Source organism: Cydia splendana, chromosome 16 (genome assembly GCF_910591565.1).
Source record: "Cydia splendana chromosome 16, ilCydSple1.2, whole genome shotgun sequence".
Lineage (NCBI taxonomy): Eukaryota > Metazoa > Arthropoda > Insecta > Lepidoptera > Tortricidae > Cydia > Cydia splendana.
In genome coordinates this window covers 7,851,176-7,875,713 of record NC_085975.1, presented here as the reverse complement: position 1 = coordinate 7,875,713, position 24,538 = coordinate 7,851,176, and the positions used below count along the sequence as shown (strand labels likewise).

The window sequence follows — 24,538 nt, the reverse complement described above, 5'->3', positions numbered from 1 at the left end:
TGCTGCTTATAAAAAAAATCAGACCTTGGTCCATACAATGTTAGTACTTACTTAATGTTATCAAGCAAACTATAGAATATATCATCATACATCTTATAAAACAACTAGTGACCCGCCCCGGCTACGCACGGGTTGGACGGGTTACACAAAACCTTAACAAATAAAATTATACATCTAAACCTTCCTCATGAATCACTATATTGATAGGTGAAAACCGTATGAAAATCAGTTAAGTCGTTTTTGAGTTTATTGCGAACATACATTAATACACACAGACGCGGCGGGGATAGATGAAAACCGCATGAAAATCCGTCTAATAGTTTTTCAGTTTATCGCGAACATACATACACACAAACAGACACACAACAGTTTTAGATCCATCGCTTTCATTAAATAGATTCTATATTCATTTTAGATTCCAGTCCTTACACCCTGGCAGGTGCTGCCTATGCGTGCACCATAACACGGGCAAGGGCAATGTAAAGTGTCAAAATGGCTTCTACGTGTTGGCTTCGGCTCTGCGCACGCTTTCCAAATGTCCAAAACACCATTGTTCCGTGATGGGAACATACAAAGACATACAAATACAAATATATTACTAATCGACCCCTAAAATATATTTTTGCACTGATTCAATTTCATTGCAAGAATACCAAGCCCATACTATATAGACCAACATAGTTTTAGACTTCGTAAGAACTATCGAGAAATATCATAAAATGACCAACCAATAAAAAGCCTATTTGTTTTAAATCTAATCTTGCGTACAAAGTTGCGAAATTAAATTACAAATTGATTCTACACCAAGTATATTGAGTGCATGAAATATAATATTACTTTTCTTCAATTGTGTAATTTATTTTAACATCATGAGGGTTTGGATTAGCTCCATGTTGTTTTTAACGCAATACGCGATAGGCGCACCTGATTTATCATCAGGTAATTACCCACTGTATCGCTGCAGGAGCTACGTAAGAATAATTTATTTCTAAAAGGTGTTACAAACATAGTTACCAGGAGCCCCCGCACTAGGTTACACCTGTATCGCGGGGAACCAATTACAGTTGTATAACAGAGTTTCGTTATCGTGTGCAGGTCACACAATAACACATAATAACATAATAACATTAAAACTTACATTTAATACTTTAAAATTAAAAATTTATAATTAACATAGTCTAAGGGTAAAGTTACAGTGAAGTGACACTTTGTGAAGTGACATTTCATCATTGAGTGAATTTCTGTTTGTTTTTATTTCGAGATTTTGCAGTGCGTATCATTCACAAGTATGAGCGAGATGCACTGCAACTGATATCAAAATGTGATCCAAGTTAGATCAAGTAGTAGAGTTCGATTGCGACTCGTGGTCACACATATATCAATCTTGGGGGTTCACAATCGCAAACACTTATTGTGCATATGTTTATACTCATAACAATACGTTTTATATGTAAGTAATGAGAATAACAATTATACCTTAAGAACAGTGATTATAAATAAAAACATATCTCTATATTAAATGACATTTCATACATAATATTCAAAGAAACTAATTGGTACGGTACGAGTCCGAGATTGAACCCATGACTTTAGGTTTTAAAAGCCGTACTTTTTCAGTTATGTGAGCTTCACTGTATTAAGAATATTTTTTTAATGCAGGAATCATACGCTGCATGGAAGCTTTTGATGATTTAAGGATAACTCACGTTAGACCGGGCCGTGTCCGGGCGGGAGCTTCCGGAGCTTAGTTTTCTATAGAAAACATGACGTGATCACCTGTCATCTGTCATAGAAAAGTAAGCGCCGGAAGCTCCGGCCCGGACACGGCCCGGACGACCCGGTATAACGTGAGTCATCCTTTAATGTTAATTTGGGAAATTAACCTCATAGACTCTGCACAATTAACAAGTAATCTTAATTCTTATCTCGTAAATACATTTATACTTACATATGATACCTAAATTGTTATTTTTCAGTTGCAACAACCAGTACAAGAAGCACACCGAAACCCTTAATGCCAAGTAAGTATTAGCTATATACTGAATATATTCATCATCACTTCGAGTAGGTGTCAGTGTAAAGGATGAATCAAGCGAAAACTGTCCGGGTCCGGGCCGAGGCGTCCGAACCTTCAATTTCTATGATTGGTGATCGGTGATCCCGTGTTGCTTTCTATAGAAAACGAAATGTCAGACGCCTCGGCCCGGCCCCGGATCGTTCTGGCGTGAGTCATCCTTTACACTGACGATTATTATGCGAAAGACACAATAATTAGAAAGGCATAGTCCCAAAATTCATTGTTATTTTTAGTTTATTATGTTACGTCATCATTTTAATTCGGTGGCTTTTATTTACGTAAGTTATCACAACTAACAAAGTTTAGATATGTCTAACGCAGCGTACTACGTAGGCGAACAACACGCGAACGCGAAGCGAAGCGATGCGGCGCGGGGTGAATCAATGCTTTGATACCTATAGAAGTGTCCTACGTGGGCGATCTCGTTGCGAACACGAACGCCTTGGGCCCGCCGCGCGGCGCCGCGTCGTGCCGCGTCGCGTTCTTCGCGAGTTTTTCGCTTACGTAAGTCGCAGCGTTAGATATCAAGGGAGATAGGGCCTCCTAGCCTATCCGGTAGTGAGCCTTCCTACTTCCTACGAAGCTGGAGGTTTGGGTTCGAATCTGGTGTCTGGGTCATTTATTTGTGTGTTTATCACAAATATTTGTTCCTGAATTATGGATCTTGTCATGTATTTTGCATAATATGTCTATTTATTATATATCGCCTATCGTCCACAGATTAGGGCTTCCTATTGAGCTTTCCGTGGTGGGACTAGGTCGATATTTGTAAGATAATCCAGTATTTTTGCTACTCAAGTAAACGTATTATATACAAAATAACCAAAATCCTTTTTCACCCATTTAAAAATTAAATTGATGATAATAATTTTACAGATTTAGCAACTGCACAGACCGATCTATACCGTCGTAAGTGCATTTCTTACAAATATTATAATTATATTGCTTAATATTACCTATATTGCTAAAAGCTAATATTATGAGGGCCGCACGCTTATTTGCCACCGTCGTGATATAAAAAATAGACAAAAGTCAAGTTTTGATAACTTATGTAGCAAAGCCATTTTAATAACGTCTTAAGATCTTGACTGGTCTAAATGAATACTCGTAGATAATATAAAATAATGTATTTAGACCAGCCAAAATTTTTTTACCTTCGCATTAATAATTAGAATGTGATAGTGTTACACCTTATACGAGGAAAAATACTTCTTTTACATTTTAATAATAAATCTTTTGTTAGCGTTTCTTGAAAAGATATATGATATTCAACTAATGCATCTTTTGTTCAGGTGACCGACCATCATTAAACCTTTCAAACAATGTTTTTTCCGTTTCAGGTACTCTCTTCGATACACTGGACTTTTGGTAAGATTATACAGGCTGAAAATATTGTTAGATTTTTATCTACACTTTATATGTATATACTTTATATACTAGAGTAAAACGCATTTAAATTCAACTTGTGGCGTATCTGTGCATTCGGAATTAGAAACAGCTTTTACAGACCCACCGCTTAAAAAGTAAAAATAAATAGTGAGTAATATGAATTTCATGACTGTAACCAAAGACATAATGTAACTTCGTATAAGATGAATAAAGTCTATGAAAAAAACGTGCCTCGGAAATCAAGCAAAAGTCATTCTCGGATAGATGGCGCACACACCTTTGGCCTATGGTCGGCTAGATGGCGTGACGACACCGTTTCATATATAACAATATTACACATAGATATCAGTGAATGAACATGGGTCAAAATGATATAAAAATAATAAAATCATTTATCCATATATATATATATATATTTTTGATTATTTTATACGTTTTCATTTTGAGTTTTAGTCGTGTGTCGATAGATGGCAGTAAATTTATTGTGACTACAAAATTTACTATGGCAGGACCCCTCTATACTATCTATTCTCTTTGCTGTAACCTAAATATTCTTAAGAAAATTATTATTCTTGTGTTAAGGTTTCCATGAATAGTCCCCTATTCTTTTTTCGTGACACTTGCTCATAATGCGTGGTATTCCACGCATTTGTCGGAGTAAAAGGTATATTACGTACCATTTGATTCCCAGAGTAGGTAATGGATTTTTATTTATGATCAGTAAGTCATACTTATACAAGCCGATAAGTCTTATGTATTTACGGTTCCTGTACATGAAAAATAAAAAATACCTTTATGGGATCCCTTTTGTGTGAGTCTGTCTGTCTATCCGTCTGTCACAGTCAATTTGCTCCGAAACTTCTAGATTTATGTGTATTAAAGGATAATTGAATAAATATGTAACTATTGATTGTATCTCTTATTACAGGAGCGGAGAGTCATTGAAATTAAAAAAAGACGATAAAGACTGCAGAAAAAATAATATAGACATGTAAGATTTAAGCCGACTGATAAGTGTTTGGCAACTGCAGCTGCATACTGTTGCGACATTACTGCGGCGGAGTTGATGCCACCGCTGTATCTTGCAATTTAAAGCCGGACCAGTATAATAATTGTATAATGATTATTGTCAAGAGGGCGCTGTTATTCTCATGTATCAGAGTGACAGTTCAGTATAGTATGTAAAAATTTGTTCCAGTGAAATTACGTAACATGGCGCGTGATCATATATTCCAGGTCGGGCTTTAGGTACCTACATACTTGTTAAAACGAGTGACGGTGACCACCAAGAAAAAATGGCTCATTTTCCATTCTAACCAACTCCATAATACAGGCGTATCCTAAATAAAATAAAAAGTAGTCTAAATTAATGATAAAGGCACTGCTAGAATACTTCAAAAATAATAGCAAAAATGCCAAAACTGATAAAGAAATGGCATTGAAGAAAGCCGAAAAACTTATTTTTAGCAATATTTTAGCCCTAACCGCTGTAAAACCTCTACTGCTCATCTGAGGCCTAACAGGCGTAGTATTTTTAGGGTTTCGTACCCAAAGGGTAAAAACGGGACTCCGTTGTCCGTCTGTCTGTCCGTCCGTCTTTCTGTCTGTCACCAGGCTGTATCTCACGAACCGTGATAGCTAGGTAGTTGAAATTTTCACAGATGATGTATTTCTGTTGCCGCTATAACAACAAATACTAAAAATAGAAAATAATGGTACGGAACCCTTCGTGCGCGAGTCCGACTCGCACTTGGCCGGTTTTTAATTATAGGATTTGTATTCGATCTGGATTAGATATCGGATCGGATCTGTCGGTATCAAAAGTGACATTTCTTCAACCAAAAGCGTCAACTGTAGTCACTGTATGGTAATAAGGTAAACGTCGTAGTGCTTGACACGCTAATGTCCAATAGATGACACTATCCCTGCTGTCATCTCTGTAGACAATGATTTATAATGTTTAAAGATGACATGTACTCGGACAGTGACGAGCACTAGGACATCTATTTTAGTATACTTACATAATTTCAATAAGTATAGGTACAACTTTGTACAGTCATCTGCAGAGATAGCTGACCCCCTGCATATACATTTGTTAGCGCGCCCCCGCGTGTAGTGTATGTGTAATTGTAGTGTATTTCTTTGGAAAGTTTTGGATACTTTATGAGAATAATATTTTTCATATAAGTTGGGTACGATGACCGCTGTCATCTCCATACAATTTCTTTATTTGTACATTGAGATTTTGCACATAACCTTTAATTTTTTAATTAAATTAAAATTTCACCTAATAAATTAATAATTTAATAAATAATTAATTTATTGCCTTATAAAATTTAAACGCAAAATTGTATTGAGATGTCAGCTGTCACCGTACCTATGTGAAAAATAGTATAATAATTTACCGGTTTTTGTTTCAGCAATAGTAGTGAGACAAGTAAAACTGAAAAAGTGAAAAGCGGTAGGAGACGCCAAGAAGAACACAAACAGTTAGCTTCTTACATCGTTACTCTCATACCTACAATATATTTATTCATTATACATATACAGGATGTCCCATAAGTGACACGTCACAGTGACACTGGAGGTAGACCAGGCCAAGAGGACCCAAACCAACTTAACATGCCCCCAGTAAAAGTGGCACGGTTTTCGAGTTATTGCCAAATTAAGGTTTTTCATGAATTTTGACCGTTTTTAACATTGTTAGTGCCAGTGTGCACTCGGAAAGGTCTCGAAGTTAGTTTTTTTTATGTGTACGGCATCATGAATAGTTAATTAAGATAACAGAATAGGTATTTTATCGATAAACAATGTAAAATACAAAAAAATACTGGTTTAATCTTGAATTAAATTCACAGCGAAACATCAATTTCGAATTTGACCACCTGTCGTGAACAAAAATTACTAGAAAAGTAATGAGCAAATAACGTCAAAAAATTGAGCATGTTATGCAGATTCAAAAATGGTATAACACATGTACCTTTCTGCAATAAAATAGGAATTAATATCATCTTTCAAAAGCCTCATAAAAAATAAGTGAAAACTAGGAAATCTGCAATCCGTTGCTACTTTTAGTAAAAATAACGATTGATGTTGAGATATCTAATTCTGGATTCAGAAATAAAAAAAACGCCTATTCAGTATTTGCCGAATGCTTAAAAGAAAGAGATGGATAATGGTTATGTCCCTTTTTAAGGATATCATTGAGTTGATAAAGGTTCAAAGAAAATAAAATACTGCAGGTTGAAGTTTAATCAATTTTTTAAAGTAATTTTATTTTAGAATAGGTGCTCGAATTGTTTTTCCCCGGCTCGTATGCACGCTTGGCACCGTCTTGTAAAACTTCAAGTTAATTTCCTTAAATTAATTTCGGATATGTTTCGTGCTGCCTCGAACATGCGCCGCCGTAGTTCTTCTTAGTAGTCGCCGTAGTTTCGTAGTACCTTATTGGCACGGAGTAAACTTTATCTTTTAAGCAATTAAAAAAATCTAATGGGTTTAGGTCCGGGAACGCGGCGGCCATGCCACTGGTCCCAATCGGCTGATCCATCTGGGATTTCTGTGTGAGGTGGTCGCGAACATCGCGAGCGTAGTATTCTGAGCAGCCATCTTGCTGTGAATCCAGCTCCAGAAGATGGATCGGCCGACTGGTACCAGTGGCATGGCCTACCTTCCCCGGACCTAAATCCATTAGATTTTTTTATTGGACATACTTAAAAGATAAATTTTTCTCCGACCCAATAAGGTCCCAAGAGGAACTACGACGGCATGTTCGAGGCAGCACGAAACATATCCGAAATTAATTTAAGAAAATTAACTTGAAGTTTTACAAGACGGTGTCAAGCATGCATACGAGCCGAAGAAAAGCAATTCGAGCACCTATTGTAAAATGATTTCAACCTACCCTTTCAAACTTCAACCTGTATTATTTTCTTTGAACCTTTATCAACTCAATGAATCCTTAAAAAGGGACATAACCATTTTCCATCTCATTCTTTTAAGCATTCGGTAAATACTGAATAGGCGTTTTTTTATTTCTGAATCCAGAATTAGATATCTCAACATAAATCGTTATTTTTACTAAAAGTAGCAACGGATTGCAGATTTCCTAGTTTTCACTTATTTTTTATGAGGCTTTCGAAAGATGATAATAATTCCTATTTTATTGCAGGAAGGTACATGTGTTATACCATTTTTGAATCTGCATAACATGCTCAATTTTTTGACGTTATTTGCTCATTACTTTTCTAGTAATTTTTTTTCAAGACAGGTGGTCAAAGTCGAAACTGATGTTTCGCTGTGAATTTAATTCAAGATTAAACCAGTATTTTTTTGTATTTTACATTATTTATCGATAAAATACCTATTTTTTTATCTTAATTAACTATTCATGATGCCGTACACATAAAAAAAACTAACTTCGAGACCTTTCCGAGTGCACACTGGCACTAACAATGTTAAAAACGGTCAAAATTCATGAAAAACCTTAATTTGGCAATAACTCGAAAACCGTGCCACTTTTACTGGGGTCATGTTAAGTTGGTTTGGGTCCTCTTAGCCTGGTCTACCTCCAGTGTCACTGTGACGTGTCACTTATGGGACACCCTGTATATGTGTCGCTTAACTTCAAACTCGGGTAAATCCATTCGACCCTTTCAGCAAATATCTACCCTATTAACTACCTTTTCTTAACACCAAAATCGTATAATCTGACAGATGGATTTACCCGAGTTTGAAGTTAAGCGACTCATATGTAAATATATTTTTTTATGATGGGAGTCTATCTGTCTGTCTTTATATATATTTTTTGTTAAAGAAAACATCTCTGCTCTTTCTATTTCTGGTTCTAAAAATATGAACTAATAATACACTAAGTAAAGGTGGCGACTGACTTGTAACATTTCGGTGTAATATGTAACACGATACAACCCGAGCATTACAGCAGTCAGTGCAGCGAGCAGAGCCACTCGGCGCTCGCGCCGCGCGCTCCACTCTAATGTCGGTTTTTTCCCTTTGGGCTTTATGTGTTAGGTACTTTACAAGACAGTATACGTTCGCGAGTCGCCGCGCGCGCACGTCTCGGTACTCTCGGGTGATTTTGTTTTGGGACTGAATTCTTCAATTAGTAACGAATGGGATAGATATAAAATTTTATCATTTATTGACAAATATAGAGAAAAGACAATACTCCAGAATCCCACGTATCAAGATTAATAAGTTTAAAAGAACGGTAGGTGGGCAGAATTATCTGATGAATGGTACAAAATAGATACCCAATATTGTTTCGTTTTTATTTATTCCTTTTTTAAATACATAGCAATGATTTGGTAAAATAACTGAAGTACAGGCAACCTCCACGTCTGAAATTTTGAAACCGAATGATCTGGAAATGGAGCACAAGTGAGCAGAGCGTTCAAGACGAGCGTTCGCCGCGTAGCTGTAATGTAATGTAACACGAACGACGTGAACAACATGTAAATCTTACAAGCAAATGTTACAAGTCAGGCGCAACCTTAAGATTATCAATTTATCAGTGATGATTATTAGAACATGATTAAATGATGATGATGATGAACATGATCGGTACCTAGTTCTTGAGTTTTTTTTCAGCAAGTTGGAAGTGCCGCAATTATAACTATTTAGGCACTCCCTTTTTCTAATTAATCTTGTTCATAGTACAAATGGCGGATTTAATGCCATGAGGCATTCTTTACCAACCAACTATTGGTTATAATTTTAAGTATAGAGACCTGTATATATATGCCTACACTGCGACCAGAACTCCACCTATTGTGACATTTTTGCAACTGGAGATCCTTACCCTGAGTTGCCCGAAGCAATGCCCGACAAAACTCGTCATTAAATCGTTCGCTAACTACGCTCAGATAATTAGATTGTATGGAAAGTTTCATAGTTCACTGCTGAGTGCCGGTAATCAGTCTGTCGATTGCGGTTGGTGCAACTGACCCTAAATCAGTACGGTTACCATCAGTTTGTCACTGACATAAACGCCGTCGAGAACGTAATTTACTTTCTATACATCCCGTTTGCACTAATATGCGAGTGCGAGCGAGATGTATAGAAAGTAAATTACGTTCTCGACGGCGTTTATGTCAGTGACAAACTGATGGTAACCGTTCAGGAAGTTTTTACTTGTTAACGTGCAAATTTTATTCTCTTTTAGATCAACAAGGTTTGCGCTGGCGGACATGGAGTGAGTATTTTTGTATTATTTAAGGTAAACGTACCCAGTGTACCTACTGGTGCTCGACGCGGTCCCAGTACATTTCATCTTGAAACTTAACCCTTAAATGCATGATTTTTCCTTTTTGCCCGAAATTAATATATGTATCACATTTGTTTGCCGATTCTAGTAAAAAAAGTAAAAAAAATATAACTTCGATTTTCACTGCGAAATCAGTGTTAGAAGTTGAATTGGCTAAATCATATTTATGTAAATATGTAATTTTCAGGAATAGATATATGAACATTTTTACTACCATTAGAAAGGTAAACTATTTGTGATATACCTATGATAAAGTTTTTAAATATAAAATTATTACAAACCCCGAAAACACCGTTCAAAATCACATACTAAAAATTATCAACTTCTGGATTTTTCCAAGCTTTCCGACTTTTCGTCTTAAAATGAATGTAATTATATAAATTAAAATATTGCGTAAATTTAACCCTCACCATACTACTTGATGTTTGGTATTAAAGGTGCGTTCAAGAACGTAAGCCTTATTTTTAATCTGTGAGCTGTCTAATGCTTTGTAGACATTTGGCAACACTATGCATTTAAGGGTTAAGTCATTGTCTCAATAGAGGTGACAGCAAGGTCTCATCTATTGGGCATTAGCATGTCGAGCACTAGTACGTTTACCTTAATTGTTATCTATTCGTTTTACAAAGGGGAGAAATTGTTGTTTAACTCCTCGTGCTATTATTATACCCGAGCAAGTGAAAGACTCCGAAATTGAACTATGAGCGCAGCGAGTGGTTTAAAAAAAAACTCAAGACACGAGAATTAACTTTGCCACCGAGCGACACAAAATTTTTCACCACGCCAACGTGAGGATAATACTAGCTGTAAAACACTACGAATCAAATCCATCACTTAAATACACCTCAAAATTTGCATTCAATTTTGCCATTCTTGTGAAGATGATGCAACTTTCTCATCACTTTTTGACGAATGCAAAGAGCCTTCACGAGATAGTGTGATAAGAAAAATGTAACTGTTTATTTTCTTAAGACGCTAAAAGTCGCCAGTACGTCAGCATTCCACTTATAGTAAAGGAATAGAGCTAGACCAAGAAAAGTCTGCAGCTAATTTGATAGCCCACGCAGTGCACTTACTTGCGTGGGTTATCAAAATCGCTGCAGACTTTTTTGGTCTAACTCAAGTTTTGGTTTTAGCATACCTATATATATTTATGTTTTGTATTTATGTTTGTATGTACGTATGTAAGTACTAGGTAGGTTTGAGTCTTGCCTCGCCTTTTACCGTAGTGTCGAAACTGCTCAGATAATTTGTGTATGAAATGATAACATTGACCATATTTTTAACCTACATAGTTTAAAGAACTAGTTTTTTTTTCACGTAACTATTAGTACGAAAAACGCTTTATTTTTTATTAGGTATCTATATTTTTGTATGTTATTTTATATGGCTTATTTTGTTTTGTTGTTTAGGCAAAACAGCACACAGCCAGAGGACAAGAGCAGAGAAACTGAAAATCACGAAGGCGGATATAAACTCAACGGATATACGGTAAATACAGATGTAGTGCATATAATTCGGGATGACTCACGCTAGACCAGGCCGTGCCCGGGCCGTGTCCGGGCCGGGGCGTCCGACATGTCATTTTTTATGACGCCTGATCGGTGATCACGTGGTGCTTTCCATAGAAAACGAAGCTCCGGAAGGTCCGGCCGGGCCACGGCCCGGTCTAACGTGAGTCATCATTTATTTTCCATCGTATTTTCACGGAAACGTACTAACGTGTCTTGCTATTTCAGTCAGTCTCGGTCCAAAATACGTAGTAGCATGACAAATACGAACGTTTCCGAAAAAGTACGATGGAAAACAATTAAGCACTACATCTGTACCAACTGTTGATTCTCTACCGTCACATTATGCAATTAAATGAGCAATTATATACAAGATAAATTAAATTACAGCTGTACGAAGACTTGACAAGATTAATGGAAAAAATAGATGCGAACACCTCTGTCTCCGTAATAGCAAGAACTGCTGAGTTCCACAATATAGTGCTAGTCAAAATGAGTTCCAAACAACATAGCAGGTACTTCAGAGCTATGGATGACAAATATGTTGACGAAAAACCAGAAAAAAAGATAATACTTATCGTTCACGGCCTATCCCCTAAGGGCTTCACTACCATTCCATGTTTATATGAGAAATACAGCTTTATGAAGTTAGTGAAAATGTACGCAAGTCATTTGGATAAATTTGATATATTTTTAATACCCATGGGAAATCCTGATGGTATTGCGGACAAGACTGTGAGTATTCTTAATGGCATGGTTCGTAAGTTGTTCTCAAAATCACGAGCTCTTATCAATCATACTTAATAGGAGACACAAAAGTGGAGGCTAAAAATAGGCGATAAATCGATCTAGCTAGGTCTTATCTCTGGGAAAACGCGCATTTTTTGAGTTTTCATACTTATGTTTTCGGTCTCCCCGATATTGTATTTGTAATATGAGTTATTCCTTGTTCCTATAGCAGTAGTGTATTAACCTACAAGTACAAGGTGAATAAGTGTAAAATTGCCCTTGTGGCCTATTAGCTGAATAAATGTTGAAGTTGAAGTTAAATAACAATTCAGCTCCAAAGACTAACGCTCTAAAATGTTATATTTTGTCTAAATAATCAGCTTCTCTTATGGAACAAGAACAAATCGCCTCAAGAAGCATGCTTTGGCGTGAACGTGGACCGCAACTTCGACGTATATTGGAACAAGAGCCACGGCGCGAGCAGTTGTACACAGGTTTACCCGGGACAAGCCCCCTTCTCGGAGCACGAGAGCCGTGCCGTGGCGGATCTTATCCACCATTACAACCACAAGATTGCAGCGTACATTCACGTTCATGCTGGGACTTATGGTGGTATAACATTCAAGGTAAACGGTTTTGTGTACAGGTTCGGTTATCGAAGGCGGTTAAAACCGCAATATTAAAGAATTTAAAACGATTTGTTGATACCTATACCGTCTGCTTGACCAGACACTGTCCGCGGCGAAAAACCTCCAGACGCTCTTGATCGACCACGTCCGAATGCTATGTTCGTAAATGATCTGGCCCGCCACACGCGACGTTCACTTGAGGCGGCCGAAGATCACCCGCCCCGGTCGACAACTGGCATTCAAACATAGCAATACAGCATCCATCCGCCGCGGCGTCTATTGAAAATATTAGAAAACATAAAAGAAAAAAGAGCCACTTCTGAGCAGCACTTTTGGGTAGTCGTCTGCCGCGGACGGCGTGTGTGGTTAAGCAGACCAGGCACCGGCGGCGGGCAAGTTGTCAGTCACCTGTCGTGACGTCACGGGCTCACGGCACGCTGTCTGTAGCCTTAAAGGTTAGATATTGCACGACATTGACATGACTTGTATCTAGTGCACTCTGAGTGCACATGATTGGCGCGACAGTATCTCACGGCGAGATAGACTACCCGTCTTTTTCTAACTATGTTAATAAAAGAGGGACGGGTAGTGTATCTCATGTGCTAGCCCGGCTGAGGAGCAGGCTGCGGTGATTAAAGACTTGAAAATTCAACTTACGTTGCCAGTCAGTCTCAGGTCATCTTTTGTATGTGAAATTCATTTTTGATTTTGCTCCCTACGGAAAAGGCAATGCCTAGTGTAGGAACCAACGGTGCACGGCAATGACGATGTACTTATTTAATTGTTTATACTCTGTATTTAAATAAAAGTAAACAAACAATTTGTAAATTTTCGGGTAGTTATAACATTTATTGGTTAACCAACCAAATACAAAACCGCATGGATCAGTCACTGAACGACCTGACTTTAATTAACCTACATTATTTGATCATGTACTTAATGCTTTTATCTACCCTCAACTGGCTTATGGAGCCATTTAAGGGTAGATATTGTTTACTTTTATTTAAATACCTAAAGATACAGACTATATGTAGTAAAAATAATAATTAAAATTCGCCTTATTTCGCGTGCACTAGTAAGAGCACTTAGCAAGCAATCGTAATATCAATACCAAAACCTTAAACGATTTTTAAATCAGTACTACTTACTCCGAGTTCATTAGAATACCTTTTTAAACGAATGTACTCGTATTTATTTCTCATTTTAACCGTACAAAGCTTATTTCCAACTTAAACAATATATTTTCCGCTATTTTCTCATTTATACCTACTATCATCTACATCAACGTTTATCGTCAATCGATTGTTATAAAAATATAGGTATACCTACCTAAGTACCATCCATTTGTCGTATGCAAAAAAGTCCGTCGGTAAGTAGGTAAATTATTAAACTGACATCCAGAATCAGGAAGAGTAAACTGGCAATTTATATACGCAGGGAGACGCATTACTTTTTCCCAAAGGACACATAGACCAAGTGCATACCGATGATAAGTACTCCGACATAGAGGCGGGCGTCGAAGAAGCTATGAGGAACGCCGGATTCAAAGTGTATGGTGTCACTGTGTCGAGCTTATACCGATGGTACGGACAAGTCAGTGGATCAAGTGTTGACTACGCTACTACGGTATGATTATTATTTCCATCCATTTTTAACTTACCATTTAGTATGTCTAGCTCCGAGATGAGGCCTGCCCAAAAAACTTTTTTATTTTATTTTTATTAGCCTATGTGTGTGTCCCACTGCTGGGCAAAGGCCTCCCCTCTCCCTTTCCAATCCTCCCTGTGCTGAGCAAGATCCCGCCAATCCCGCTGGAATGCATCCAGGTCGTCCCGCCATCTCTTTCTCTTTCTGCCTCTGCCTCGATTACCCTGGGGATGCCAGATAGTGGCTATTTTGGCCCATCTGTCATCATGCATCCGGTAGACATGTCCAGCCCAGTCCCACTTTAGCCTGGAGGTCTTCACCCTAACATCAACAACAACGGCCCATAAAACCTAAGACATAATAAAAATCAACAGACCCATTGTGATAATTTGTGACCTGACTGACTAAGATAAGACCGTTAAGTAAAATATCTATTGACTAGCAACTTACAATTGTCCGGGTCATCTATCGATTGTCAGCGTGGTGAAATAGGCGCTAGATGTCACGACAGACCTTGTAAAAATGTTCTTGTGGCCTATGTGGTGGAGTATGAGTGTGTTGCGGATGCACATCCGCACACAATCAAGCGTGCACACGCATGTTTGCTATAGGTACCTTTATGAGAGTCTTGCACCAGGGCGCGTAGCCAACGTGCCAATAGTTAACACTCCGTAGCGTATCGTAAGTCATCTCTCTATCAGTCTTCCACACTAGTGCAACAGTGACAGTTGCGTTTCGTTCGCTACTGAGCGTTAACGTTGCACGTTGGCTACGCACCCAGTTGCGTTAATTAGGCGTCCTGCCTTCCAATCCAAACCACCTCTGGAGTTGCAGGCGTCCATAGGCTACGGTGACTGCTTACCATCAGGCGTGCCGTATGCTTGTTTGCCACCGATGTGGTATAAAACAAAATAACTAACTAATACATATAGCTCAGTGACGCAAAGAGGGAGGGAGGCACACCACTTTTCCCGATCCTGCGCAGTTTCCTGCCAATTATCTTGGCTTGAAGCTGACGCAGATCCGCTTCCACACTGTCTCCCCAGCGGTATCTGGGCCGACCTACCCGGCGGCCACCAGTCGGTCTTCCCAGGTACGCCATCTTGGCAGCCCGATCCTATCCCATTCTTAATAGGTGACCGAACCAGCGAAGTCTGTGGGATTTTAACAAAATAGTTAATCAAAACACGAAGGTAATTAACACATAACGGTATATTTGTATTTTTTATTTATTACCTACGTAGGTATATGGCATTCCTTATGCCATGGAGTTCGTGATGCAACCGTACGAAGAATACCGCTCACCAAACACCACTTCCGAAGAAATACAGGATAACATCCTCACCGAAGTCTGGCAAAGAGTCATTGATGTAGTCTTCAGCACCATTTACAAAAGTACAACTCCGCAGCATTCCTCCGGAGAATAAAATAAGAAGAGAGTAGAAAGATGTTTCAGTTGAGTTTATTCTAATATTTTTCTTTTAATAGGGAGTATTACTGCAATGTTCTACCGCCAGAGTGCAGCACTAATTTGTTTAGTAAACCATAGAGTAACTTTTACATACTAGGCCTTAAACAGTTTTTTGACAAGTTTTCACTATGACATTGATGCACCAAGGCGGTTTGTTTACAGGTGGCCTACCGCGAAACACGAAAATCGAAATTTCTTTATCTGGGTCAAACAGATCACTGTGTTATGTCTTTCCTGTAGACAACTAGTGTGTTCGCGCGAACAGTACATTTTTCTCTCCTGTGGGCATTAGTTAACAGCTTGTGGGCATGTAAGTAATGATTTTATCATAGTTCTTTAAATAAAAGAAGGACCTTTTCACGTGGATAAGGGTTAAATAAGAAAATTAACCTTTATAGCCCTTAACTCTTGTGTATGTCTACAGGAAAGACATAACACAGTGATCTGGTTGATCCATCTGCCTCTCTATCGATCGGATAAGCAAGAGTGATAGAGAGGCAGAAACCGAACTTTCGATTGTCGTGTTTCACGGTAGGCCATGTGATAAACCTAGTGATGCATGATGTGTCATTGATAATGTCAATGAGGTTTGTTTACTGTAGCTATGTGCTAGTGGTGCCACCTAAGCAGAGCTTTGCCTAATATTCCCTATTAGTAACTTTAAGACGAAACAGGAGCTGAGTTATAAATATTTTAGGTAAATATACCCGTCTCGCTAACGGAAGCGGCACCTAAAAGTAGTGCGATAAGGACAAGGCGAAAAATCCTGCGTAAAAATCTCAAAAATCGAGGTTTCGTACTCCTCTGTTTCCTCCTCCAAAACTTAACCAATCGTAACCAAATTTGGAAATCTAAATGATTATGAAATTATCTGTGTCGGACCGTTTTGCTTTTTTGGCTAATTGATATCAGTTTTGAATGCCACGCCTCTCATTGCGGCATAGTCAATTAGGCCATTTTGGCCAATTTTGAAGGGCTCTAGCGCCTTAAAAAACAAAAATATCAAAAAAAGCAAAACGGTCCGACACAGATATTGACAATATTAATCTGTGTTGAAAAAATCATTGCTCTACTAGCTTCAAAAACCACGGAGGAAAACGAGGAGTACGTTTGTATGGAGAAATGACCACTCCCGTTGGCTCTTAAAGGGTGAAATTGTAACCACCGTTCTGACTTAGTGACTTTATAGGTCATACTGAACAACTTTTATGGCTGTTTCATACATTCCGGCTGATGTGATGCCGCTGATTTCAATGGGACAGCCAAATTTTTTTTCCCGATTTCGGCATTGGCCCCATATTAAAAGTTGTTCAGTATGACCTATAAAGTCACTACGCAGAGTATGAACGGTGGTTAAAATTTCACCTTGTACAAGCGCATTGCTTACACACACACACACACACGCAAGATTCTCTTGCCTAGATCAAGGTTCTAGAACTAGCCAGAACTTCCATGCAATTTTCATTACATTGCGGTATCTGAACTTTTAAATGCAGTTTGTAGTCGGCAATGTAACGTTTTATTGCACGCAAGTACTTACTAGTCTAGGCCTCACTTAATTCAGACATCATACAGCCATATTCGAACTTTAAGATAGAACTTTTGACACTTGTTTGACACTGACATATCCAATCGATATCGTTTCCATATCTATTATTTGACGTATCTTAAAGTTCGAATATGGCTGTTACACATTAATACGCTTACCGAGATTTGAACCTAGAGGACCTACCTAACCACGTTCGACGTGTTGCCTCTCTGTCGAACATGTAAATTCGTTGGTAAGTGTGACAGGGAGGCGTCACGTCGAACGAGGTTCGCGGTAGGCCCTCAGGACTACCAGCGTCGCGGTGGTTCACCGACTAGCAGGCCAATTTGAACGTACACCTAACATCAAAATGATATCTGGATGTAAGTTAAAATTCACGCGTCCATTTCGCTCGGACTTGTCGGTATGTATTAGCGCGAGCGAGACGCACGTGCGAATGATAACTTACTGACATCATTCAGATATCGTTTTGATTTATCTTGCATGTCTGAATTGGCCTGTAGGTTAAACCATCGCGGTAGAGCATAATGCCCAAGTCGTAAGGAAAATGGTAATTTTAGGTATACAAATAACCTCCGCCCGAGACTATCCCCGCAGAAATAGTTAAAAACAGGTTAAAAACAGCCGGTAGGTTACGGAACTGTTTTAAATAATTAAAAATGCAGACTCAAAGCCCTTTAGGGGTTTATGTTAAGGGCTGCCCTTAAGAGATAGAACTACTTATATATATTGTTAAATTTGTGGACAAGCTAACGACATCCTTGTTTTTGGTTTGCACAACGAAATATTAAAGGTAAAGAAAAGTAAGTAAACAGTAGTAAGGGATATTTTTCAAATCAGGCCCTGTAAACAACATGCCAATCGCTAACGCTCCGTAGCGAACGAAACGCAACTGTCACTGTCACACTAATATGGGAGAGTGATAGAGAGACATAAAGCGATTCTATGCTCCGAGATTATATACGCAAACGATCGTCACCTTGGCTAGGCCGGCCGCCAAACGTAATAGGTAGTAAGATGAGAAAATTTGCAAAGGGGGCATTTTGTAGACTAGATGTTTGCGATACCTTAGCTTAGACTATTCCTCATAGAAAGAGCGTTGTGTGATTTAGATAGAGGGACATTTTCCAATATCACCTAACGATACTAACGATATTCCTGGTCTATTCGCTCATGACACAAGCATGCCAAAAAAAAATATTATCCTGGGCAAGTCTTCCGGACTCGAACCCGGATCAACATTGAGTGATTTAATCTTATTCTTATTATAAACTTTATTGGTATGCCTTACAGTTCGTATCTGAATGGTAGGTATGTCAAAGCAGATTATTTTCTTTACGCTACAAGAGAGAATTCGCACAAGTGTGTCATTGTTATCTTTTGGGCTCTCTTTGCATACGAAAAAGATTCAAGAAAGCGAAGGTACCGTTTCGAGGATTTTAAATAACTTTATTACATGTTCTAAAATATCAACAACCCACGTTGATATTTTAGATAAATACCAAGATAAAATGCAGTAAGAGCCTTTAATGCATGGTACCTACTTCATTTTTTTACTGGACGACTTTAACTACAACGTTGAAGTAAGGTGCAACAATGTACACATTATTTTGCGTTGCCGATTGATGGTATTCGGAACAGGTATGTATACAAATCTCAAAAGAGTCTACTTTTCTAATAAAGAGATGTGAATGCATTCGGAGCCTATTGTGTTTATTTACCTATAGACAGACTACATACTCGTATTAAAGAACTACGAGTAGAACTCATTTTGGCGCTTTGTGCAGAGTTCAATGGACTTAAACTATTCAAAGTGATTATTTTGTTTCACCAAAGATTAATGTTGGTTACAGGCACTATTATTTATTCTGTGGTATAAGGCACTTTTCAAACCGAACAACTGTGATAGTTATTATACAAAAATCTAAGTAAGTAATGCCCAGTTTAATGCACAGCCAGCAGGAAAAGTAGTTACGCAATACAATTAAGATATATGTATATGTAGTTGTAAGAAAACAAAACATTGTGTAAATATACAAATGAATATTAATAGAGTTTAATGAACTAGTGCCATTGAAAAGACCTACAGGAGAAAATCTCCTACTCCTACACACTAACAGAGACTGTTCAAGCTCTGTCTATTGCTACTGTAAAAATATTTGTCAAGAAAACCGGGCAAGTGCGAGTCGGACTCGCGCACGAAGGGTTCCGTACCATAATGCAAAAAAAAAGCAAAAAAAAAAACGGTCACCCATCCAAGTACTGACCACTCCCGACGTTGCTTAACTTTGGTCAAAAATCACGTTTGTTGTATGGGAGCCCCATTTAAATCTTTATTTTATTCTGTTTTTAGTATTTGTTGTTATAGCGGCAACAGAAATACATCATCTGTGAAAATTTCAACTGTCTAGCTATCACGGTTCGTGAGATACAGCCTGGTGACAGACAGACGGACGGACGGACGGACGGACAGTGAAGTCTTAGTAATAGGGTCCCGTTTTACCCTTTGGGTACGGAACCCTAAAAAAGAACAATGAAATAATTAAACTTAAACGTAACATAGGAATAGAAATTTCAATGACGATATCTGCCAATATTAATTTTCGAATAAATAAATCGATCTAGTACTTACACAGAACAAATTTTTATCAAGCAGAGATTTGCTCTGATTTCCTATCGCTAGCACCTGCTTTTCCATTTTTCCTTTCATATGAAAATGTTCAAGTACACAGAGCTATAAGGCTTGTTATATTATAAGGCCGAGAAACAAGTTTACTTTACGTATTTAAATCTAAACATAAATTATCTTATTCAACAGTCATATGGTCATTCCCGATTATTGGTAAATACAGTCCTAATTTTAACATTAGTGTCATTACCGTTTTTCTGTCAACCGCCCTTGTTTGATAACGGCTCTATTAGTTATGCATAAACTTGTACACTACTATGTACAGACTACAAAGTAGGTACACTCTCTCTTGACTCTTTGATTTTAATATGTTTTTCTAATAGCAGTAGTAGTCTTGCTACTTAGTGTATACCTGAGCAGGTAAAGATAGAGAAACAATTAGCTACTCTTACCACGTTGTAGGTGTGACATTGCCCTAAGTGAAGCGTTATAAGAAAGTAGGCTGACAGCGGTGACTCACGACATTCATGCAGAGACCAGATCCTCGGGTTAATGCCAAATCTCATTGACCTAAAGACGGGTTTCGATAACGGATCGGTTTATTGTTAACATTAACGAGTTGGCGGTTTCCATGTGTGCGACCTTTTTACACAGCTGACAAAGGGAGGGTAACGGTTTTTGAATATAGGTAATGTTTATGTGCGTATGTCTATATTTTTGGCATTTCCTACAGTTCAAACGGTTTAACATATTTTTAACACAGTGAGACAGTATGAATTAATTGAGGTTTTAGCTTACTGATATGGAATCTTAATTAAATTTAGTTGATAAGTAGGTAATGCAGTCATTTTTGTGACATTCGCAGGATTTATAATGTGTGTGTGTGATGTTTTATTTTTTTCCAGCAGTAAACTTAATAGGCACCTATTATCTCTTAGTTAGATTATCATAAAGTAATTTAATTAGTATGAAAAACGAAGATTATGATGGAAGCATTGACGTATAAAATCTCAGGACTGGCCTTACGGGCAATAAGAATGGGGCCAGTACAGCGGTGTGACACCGCTACAACGCGATTGGTTGATGAGTTCGCATCACGCACGCGATTGGTTGATGAGTTCGCATCACGCGATTGGTCGCAACTAGCTGCGTTAGGGTGCGCGATTGGCTCGAATTGGTGAGTCACACCGCTGAACTAGTACCATTTTTAGTGCCCGTAAGGCCAGTCCATAGATATGGATACGTCAATGGATGAAAGATGATGCGCTTCCTTTTTTGAAAGGAAGTTTAGATGTCCAATACCCAAAGAAGTAGGTATATCGTTATAAATAAGCACAGGTAGTTACGGGTGAATTATAATGTACAGCCCATATTATAATTCACCCGTATAGCTCTGCTAGCTTTTAAAGATGGTAGTTATGCTAAGTCATGTCAGTGGCTAATGTCAGTCACGGCAAGTACTCTCATGGTAATGCTTAATCCTCCAGAATAGGTACAGTCGACGTCAAAAATAGGTACACTTTTGCACATTACTCATTTGTAATAAGGCGAAAAAAGTAAACATATCTTTGACATCGACTGTACAATAAGGTATGGTGTTAAGGTAATGGACTGCACCCCACCCACTCTGACTGTACTCGTCCTGGTAAAAACGACGTTTTTGGGAAGATAGATTTTGCGGGAATCCTCCAATATTAATTCAATGCCTTAGTATCTAGAAAAACTTCCGGGCTGCGCTACCAAATAATAAACAACTAAAGCCGACCACTGACTAACAGTCCGCCGCGCGCCGGACGATATCGGCCGTCGGCCGGTCAGCTGTTCGGAAGTGTCAATTTTTTATTCTAACTGACAGGCCGATATCGTCCGGCGGTGTGTTAGTCAGTGGTCGGCTTGAGAGATAGTTACTTTTCTAACCAACAAAAAAAAAAACAATATCCAAGAGGAAGATTCAAATATGTGCTAAATAACGTACGTATTGAGATTAGGTAGATCGGAAACGTATTGTTTACTCGAGGTCTATTTAGCCAGTAGCAAACAGCGTGACATTGATAATCAGATCAGTCCTAAATTGAATGGGACTTTGCTGAATGCAAGCCCAGATTAAAAACAACGATTAACAGATCACCGTTGCCGATCGCTTACGGTTGTTGGAGTTGGTCGCACGCGCACGCGACCGCGAGTCACCGCGCAGTCCGGCACGCACCGGTACCGCGCGCGCACATATTAACGCACCACTCACGCGCATCGGAACGACTCAATGCTGACCAAACTTTTAATTAAATTTTGATATCGATTTAGCTGTATTTAGCAGCGTTATCAGTGATTTGAGATGGCTAAGTGCCTCGTGTTTGTGATCGGTGAGTTTTGTTTTGAATTGAATTACGAATGTTGACCTAGAAATTATTATTTTAGAACTATGCATATAATTAGATGTTAATATTTATTTCTTAATATTTTGGATTTTAATTTTACCCTGTGAAAATTATGTTTTCTGGATTATTATTAAGAAAAAAGAAACAATTATATTTGACCTATTTTTTGTCGTAATTTTTCTGTGATGATAGGATATAAATTACATTTGATTTTACATTAAACTAAAACATCATTAATGTAGGTAGGTAGTAGGTAGTGTACCTACATATATTATGAATGTACCTATAATGCCCCGACCCCGCGACGTTTTTGTGTAAGTATATCCAGATATTGTGACTTAAACAACATTTTTTTTAAATCCGTAACACCAATTATTTCCTTCGCACTTGTAACATCAATCTGGAACAACGTTAAAATATATAAACAATGTTTATACCGGGTGTGGCCTGTAACATGAGCAAAAAATTTAACTGTAGGCTGTACTCCTCATACTGACCAACATTTGTTCAGCGACTTTTAAAAATAACTTGTGGTTTGATTTTTAATACACTTTAAAGTTTATTCTAAGACGCAATGTATTGCGAATTTTGTTATGTTTAAGGCGTGACAAGCAACGTCAATCACAATGATATGGCGTGGCGATGGCGTCCATTGAAGATAATATTTATTTTGTATGAAAAATAGGGAGTCTAAATACTTCATATTTTTTAAAAGTTGTTGAACAAAAGTGTCACGGTTTGAGGAGTACAATCTATGTTTTAATTCTTTGCTCGTGTTACAGGCCACACCCGGTATACGAGTATCTATACTCGTAGGTCTCCGTCTTTCGTTTTAATAACTTCTTGTAAGTCTGAGTAGGTTCTAACCCCCTTATTCATAAACGCGCTACAAACCTCAATTAACTAATACTCGTTTGTCCTTATCTGTCATTTTGACTTATGTATTTGTAAGAAAGGGATAAAACATAAATTAACTAAATCAGGCCCGTAAAGTTTTATGAATATGGGGGTAGGTAAGTATATTCCTTAAAATATGCATTGATCAGGGGGCCGATTTTTGAAAATCGACCGTTCGATTTCGTGTATTTCGTTCAATAATATCTCCACTACTAGGCATTTAAATTCTACTAATAGAATTGATAACGAGTGGTCAATACCACTCGATTCCAAATTTCTGTCGCTCGTATTTCAAAAATTAGCATTTCGCCGTTTTCCACCTATTTTCGAGTGACGAAATCGAGCGATCGTAATTCAAAAATCGTCCCCCTGATAACGAAAACTTGTCTACATATAAAATAATGGAAACAAATAATTTTGTAATGAAATTTTCATAGAAACTAACCCAATTTAATGTTCTTAAGTGTAGATAATAAGTAATCAAGAGTACGCTGGTTAATGATTACTTATACTGAATGCATCTGATCACGTAAACTTAAGTATACCGGGTAAATTAAATATCTATCACCGAGTGTGGGATTTTTTTTAATGTAAAAATTCAATAAAGCTTTTTGATTTTTCCGTATTAATTAACTTTGAAAAATTTGTTGTCAAGATACAGGCTTGTACCTAATAGCATGGCTTTTTATCATTTTCTTATTACGTATGTAAGGTATACTAACAGTTATTCATATTTGTTGCTGTAGTTTAGTAGCGAGTATATAATATACCCACTCCTTCAAAATTAGTGTAATATTAATTAAAATCATGTACAGTAAATAATCTCGTTTCAAAAATATAGTGTTTAGCTGTTCAGTAGGTAAATTCCCTATTTATGTGCTCTGGATATTGTGCCTATTAAACTTGGTATCTACACTATCTACCCTGCGTTCCTAGGCTTCCTAGGCCCTGGCTTATGAGATTTTTAGTATAATTTACCGATCGTTAGATAGACGTCCCTCGATTTCGCCCTGTATACCAATTTGACACTTCGTTACTGTAGTAAAGCTCCCGCACATTGTCATAACGGCGATAAAATTCGCCATGTTCTAAATAGCTCCTTAGTATGCGTAACGCCAAGACGAATGTTTTTGTCACCTAATTCGACAGCTCGTGACATGACCGTCAACGAAACCCCTTTATACACATATTACATACATACATACATATATTGACATTATAAAAGCGAAAGTAACTCTGTCTATTACCTCTTCACGCTTAGTCCACTGGACTGATTTAGAGGTAGGTGAAATTTGGTAGTTTGAGGACCGGGGAAGGATATATTATAGGATAGTTTATATCAATCGTCA

General features: G+C 37.9%; 3 protein-coding genes across 4 annotated transcripts in view; 2 read left to right on the top strand and 1 right to left on the bottom strand.

The window, feature by feature from the left end:
• Positions 1 to 24,538, bottom strand: part of LOC134798204 (growth arrest-specific protein 1-like) — a 454,209-nt gene that overhangs the window by 65,674 nt on the left and 363,997 nt on the right. The window lies entirely within an intron of this gene.
• LOC134798195 (mast cell carboxypeptidase A-like) lies at positions 783 to 15,728 on the top strand. 2 transcript variants are annotated; one of them, XM_063770557.1, is made up of 12 exons: positions 783 to 939; positions 1,977 to 2,021; positions 2,954 to 2,986; positions 3,418 to 3,445; positions 4,395 to 4,457; positions 5,887 to 5,955; positions 9,651 to 9,680; positions 11,165 to 11,243; positions 11,654 to 11,998; positions 12,373 to 12,618; positions 14,059 to 14,247; positions 15,513 to 15,728. In XM_063770557.1, the coding sequence occupies exons 1-12, from the start codon at positions 870 to 872 to the stop codon at positions 15,693 to 15,695; spliced, it is 1,380 nt and encodes a 459-aa protein (XP_063626627.1). In that variant the 5' UTR covers positions 783 to 869; the 3' UTR covers positions 15,696 to 15,728. The 2 variants fall into 2 exon arrangements, with proteins under 2 accessions (XP_063626627.1, XP_063626628.1); XM_063770558.1 differs by lacking the exon at positions 2,954 to 2,986.
• Positions 22,059 to 24,538, top strand: part of LOC134798171 (carboxypeptidase B-like) — a 32,184-nt gene continuing 29,704 nt past the window's right edge. The window contains exon 1 of the mRNA XM_063770516.1: positions 22,059 to 22,277. Coding sequence (XP_063626586.1) covers positions 22,250 to 22,277 — 28 coding nt within the window. The 5' untranslated portion in view covers positions 22,059 to 22,249. The remainder of the gene's footprint in view (positions 22,278 to 24,538) is intronic.